This window comes from Emiliania huxleyi (assembly GCF_000372725.1).
Source record: "Emiliania huxleyi CCMP1516 unplaced genomic scaffold EMIHUscaffold_512, whole genome shotgun sequence".
NCBI classification, from domain to species: domain Eukaryota; phylum Haptophyta; order Isochrysidales; family Noelaerhabdaceae; genus Emiliania; species Emiliania huxleyi.
The window spans coordinates 25,165-27,869 of record NW_005198153.1 but is presented as its reverse complement, the minus strand read 5'-3'; the positions used below and the strand labels follow the sequence as shown (position 1 = coordinate 27,869).

The 2,705-nt window shown below is 66.1% G+C and overlaps 1 protein-coding gene across 1 annotated transcript; it reads left to right on the top strand.

Annotated features, from left to right (window-relative positions):
• Positions 1–1,359: 1,359 nt before the first annotated feature.
• EMIHUDRAFT_246486 (hypothetical protein) lies at positions 1,360–2,152 on the top strand (the record flags this gene model as incomplete). Its single annotated transcript, XM_005766373.1, has 3 exons — positions 1,360–1,650; positions 1,841–1,907; positions 2,130–2,152. The coding sequence occupies 3 exons, from the start codon at positions 1,360–1,362 to the stop codon at positions 2,150–2,152; spliced, it is 381 nt and encodes a 126-aa protein (XP_005766430.1).
• Between the last annotated feature and the right edge of the window lie 553 nt (positions 2,153–2,705).

Genomic DNA, 2,705 nt, shown 5'->3' with positions numbered 1-2,705 from the left:
GGGAAACCCAAAGCGCAGAACCACCCCTCGGAGACCCGTGTTATGGCCCTGCGAACGCGCACCCCCTGGGCTAGGGCTCTCTTGCCCGCAACCCGATGCCGAGCGTCCGGCCAACTGGGTGCGCTTCTTAGCTCCCCGGTCCTGGGCGTGAGGTTGATGACCGCACTCCAAGTGCTCCAAGGGCAGGCGGCGGCGTCGCAGGACGAGGCAGAAGAGAACGACGCGACAGAGGAGGAAGTGACAAGGGAGAGAACGACGAGGGTGGGACGACCGCGAGGTGGCATGAAGGTTGCAGCGAGAATCGGCGAGAGACTGCGAAGAGAGATAGGAAGAGGCAGACTCCCTAGGGTGGGCGACGGATAGCGCACCACACACCTCTCCTTAAAATCCCTGTGTGGTGGCGGCGTGCCGTCCTCCCATCCCTCCCTTGGGTTGTCTGTTTTCTTTCTTTCTTTTTCACATTACAAGGCATGAAGGTTGCAGCGAGAAGCGGCGAGAGACTGCGAAAAGAGATACGAAGAGGCAGACTCCCCAGGGTGGGCGACGGCTAGCGCACCACACTCCTCTCCTTAAAATCCCTGTGTGGTGGCGGCGTGCCGTTCTCCCATCCCTCCCTTGGGTTGTGTGTTTTCTTTCTTTCTTTCTTTCACATTACAAGGGACATTCTGCAACAGTGCAGTGAGGAGTTCAGGCCGGGGCCCGAGCCCCTAGGGCGACAAGACATGCGCAGAGGGCGGTGAAGCGCGGTGGGGGGCCGAAGTCGAAGACGAAGAGAAAGAGTTTGAGAGTATCTCCGCAGAGCTCGAAGTCTCGCAGCGATCACGGATCGAGGGTTGGCACGAGCGTAACCAGCAAGTGGTTAACACGATGGCCTGCTGAGCCAAGTTATGGCGATGGCCCGCCATGTGGTCAGGAAGTGAGGGTTGGGGTGATCCGGTGTGACAGTGCTGCACCGACCCGTAGGGGTCGGTATGCAGAGGATGCTCACGGCAGGCCGCCATTGCCGGTGCCTCCTCCTTCTTCTCCTCCTCCTCCGGCCCCCCACCAGCCCCGCCGCCCAAGGCCCCTGCCTTGCCAACCGAGGGGGGGTGCCACTGAGGTGTGGCCGAGGGTGCCGCCGCGTGCCCGCCGGTGCCCATGGATGGATGGGGTGCATCGGCCTTGGGAGCCCGCGGGGCCAGCCGCCGCCAGCGCTGCCGCCACGCCGCCGGCCACGCCCGCGGGTGCGCCGCCTGCGCCACCTTCTTGTCCACCTCTGGTTCTGCCCTTGCAAGGGCAGCTGTGCTCTGCCGCGCGGGCCGTGGGTTGGCCCTCGAAAGAAAGAAATTAGGCGTCGAGCTCCTGCAACACGTGGCAGCAATGAGCGATAGCCGACGAGAACTCCTGCTCAGCGCCGCGCTCGCTGCCTCCGTCGCGCTCCTGCTCGACCGCTGGCTCCGTCGCCGCGGGAGAGGCACCGGCAAGGATGCGCTCGCCCGAGAGTTGGCCCGCCTCGAGGCGCGTGCCGAGGACGTCAGGGAGGCGCTCGCTGGCCTGGACGAGCCTCCGCAGCGAGAGGTGCGGATCTGGATGGACGGCGCGTTCGACATGATGCACTACGGCCACGCCAACGCGTTCCGCAAGGGCCGTGCCCTCGGCACGCACCTCATCGTCGGCGTCAACGACGACGAGTCCATCCTACGCTGCAAGGGCGCACCACCGGCGAGCTTCCGCCGCACACAGAGACACACACAATCGCCCCAGCTCCGATCCGCCGCGAATCGCCTCGCTCCGCGCGGATCACCGCACGCCGCTCGTCCATGCGCGCTGAGTCGCCGCTCCCTCACCGCGCCGCTCGCAGCTGATGAACGACGAGGAGCGGCTCGCGATGGTGCAGGCGTGCAAGAGCAAAGGCCAGCACTGCAAAAGTGCACGGCGGGCGGGGGAGTACACGCACGCGGCACACGCGCCGCACCACACGGGCTGCGCACGCGGGCTGCGCACCCGGGCGTGGGACTCCAATCACACTCCACGCCCAGCACACACACACACACACACACACACACACGCACGCGCGCACGCACGCACGCACGCAATCACAATCACGAGCCCTTGCTGCCGATCCGCATCCTGCACCGGCCGCGAAAGAGCTCCGGAGGAGGGAGGTGTCTAGGGACGGTCCGACGCACGGTGCTGGGGCGCGTGTCTAGGCGTGCAAGTTTGTGGACGAGGTGGTGCCCAAGGTGCTGACCCTAACCCTAACCCTAACCGTAACTCTAGGCGTGCAAGTTTGTGGACGAGGTGGTGCCCAAGGTGCCCTACATCATGTCGCCAGAGTACCTGCGCTGGGCGAGCCGGGCCCGCACCAGCGGCGGCAGCAGCCCCCCCCCCTTGTGAGGGAGAGGCTGCCCTCCTGCAGGCGATCGAGACCTACCGCATCGACTACGTCGTCCACGGAGACGACCCGTGCATCGTCGACGGCAGAGACGTCTACGAGTCGGCGAGCGCAGCGGGAACCCGCAACTCTCACCCGCAATCCTCACCCTCACCCTCACCCTCACCCTCACCCTCACCGCAGCCTCTCCAGCCCTCTCCAGCCCTCTCCAGCCCTCTCCAGCCCTCACCCTCCCTTTCGAGCCCTCTCCAGGCCGCGCAGCGCAGGCGTCGACGCCCCGTGCTCGCCCCGGACAGGCGCGCGCGCTGGGCAAGTACCGCACCATCCCGCG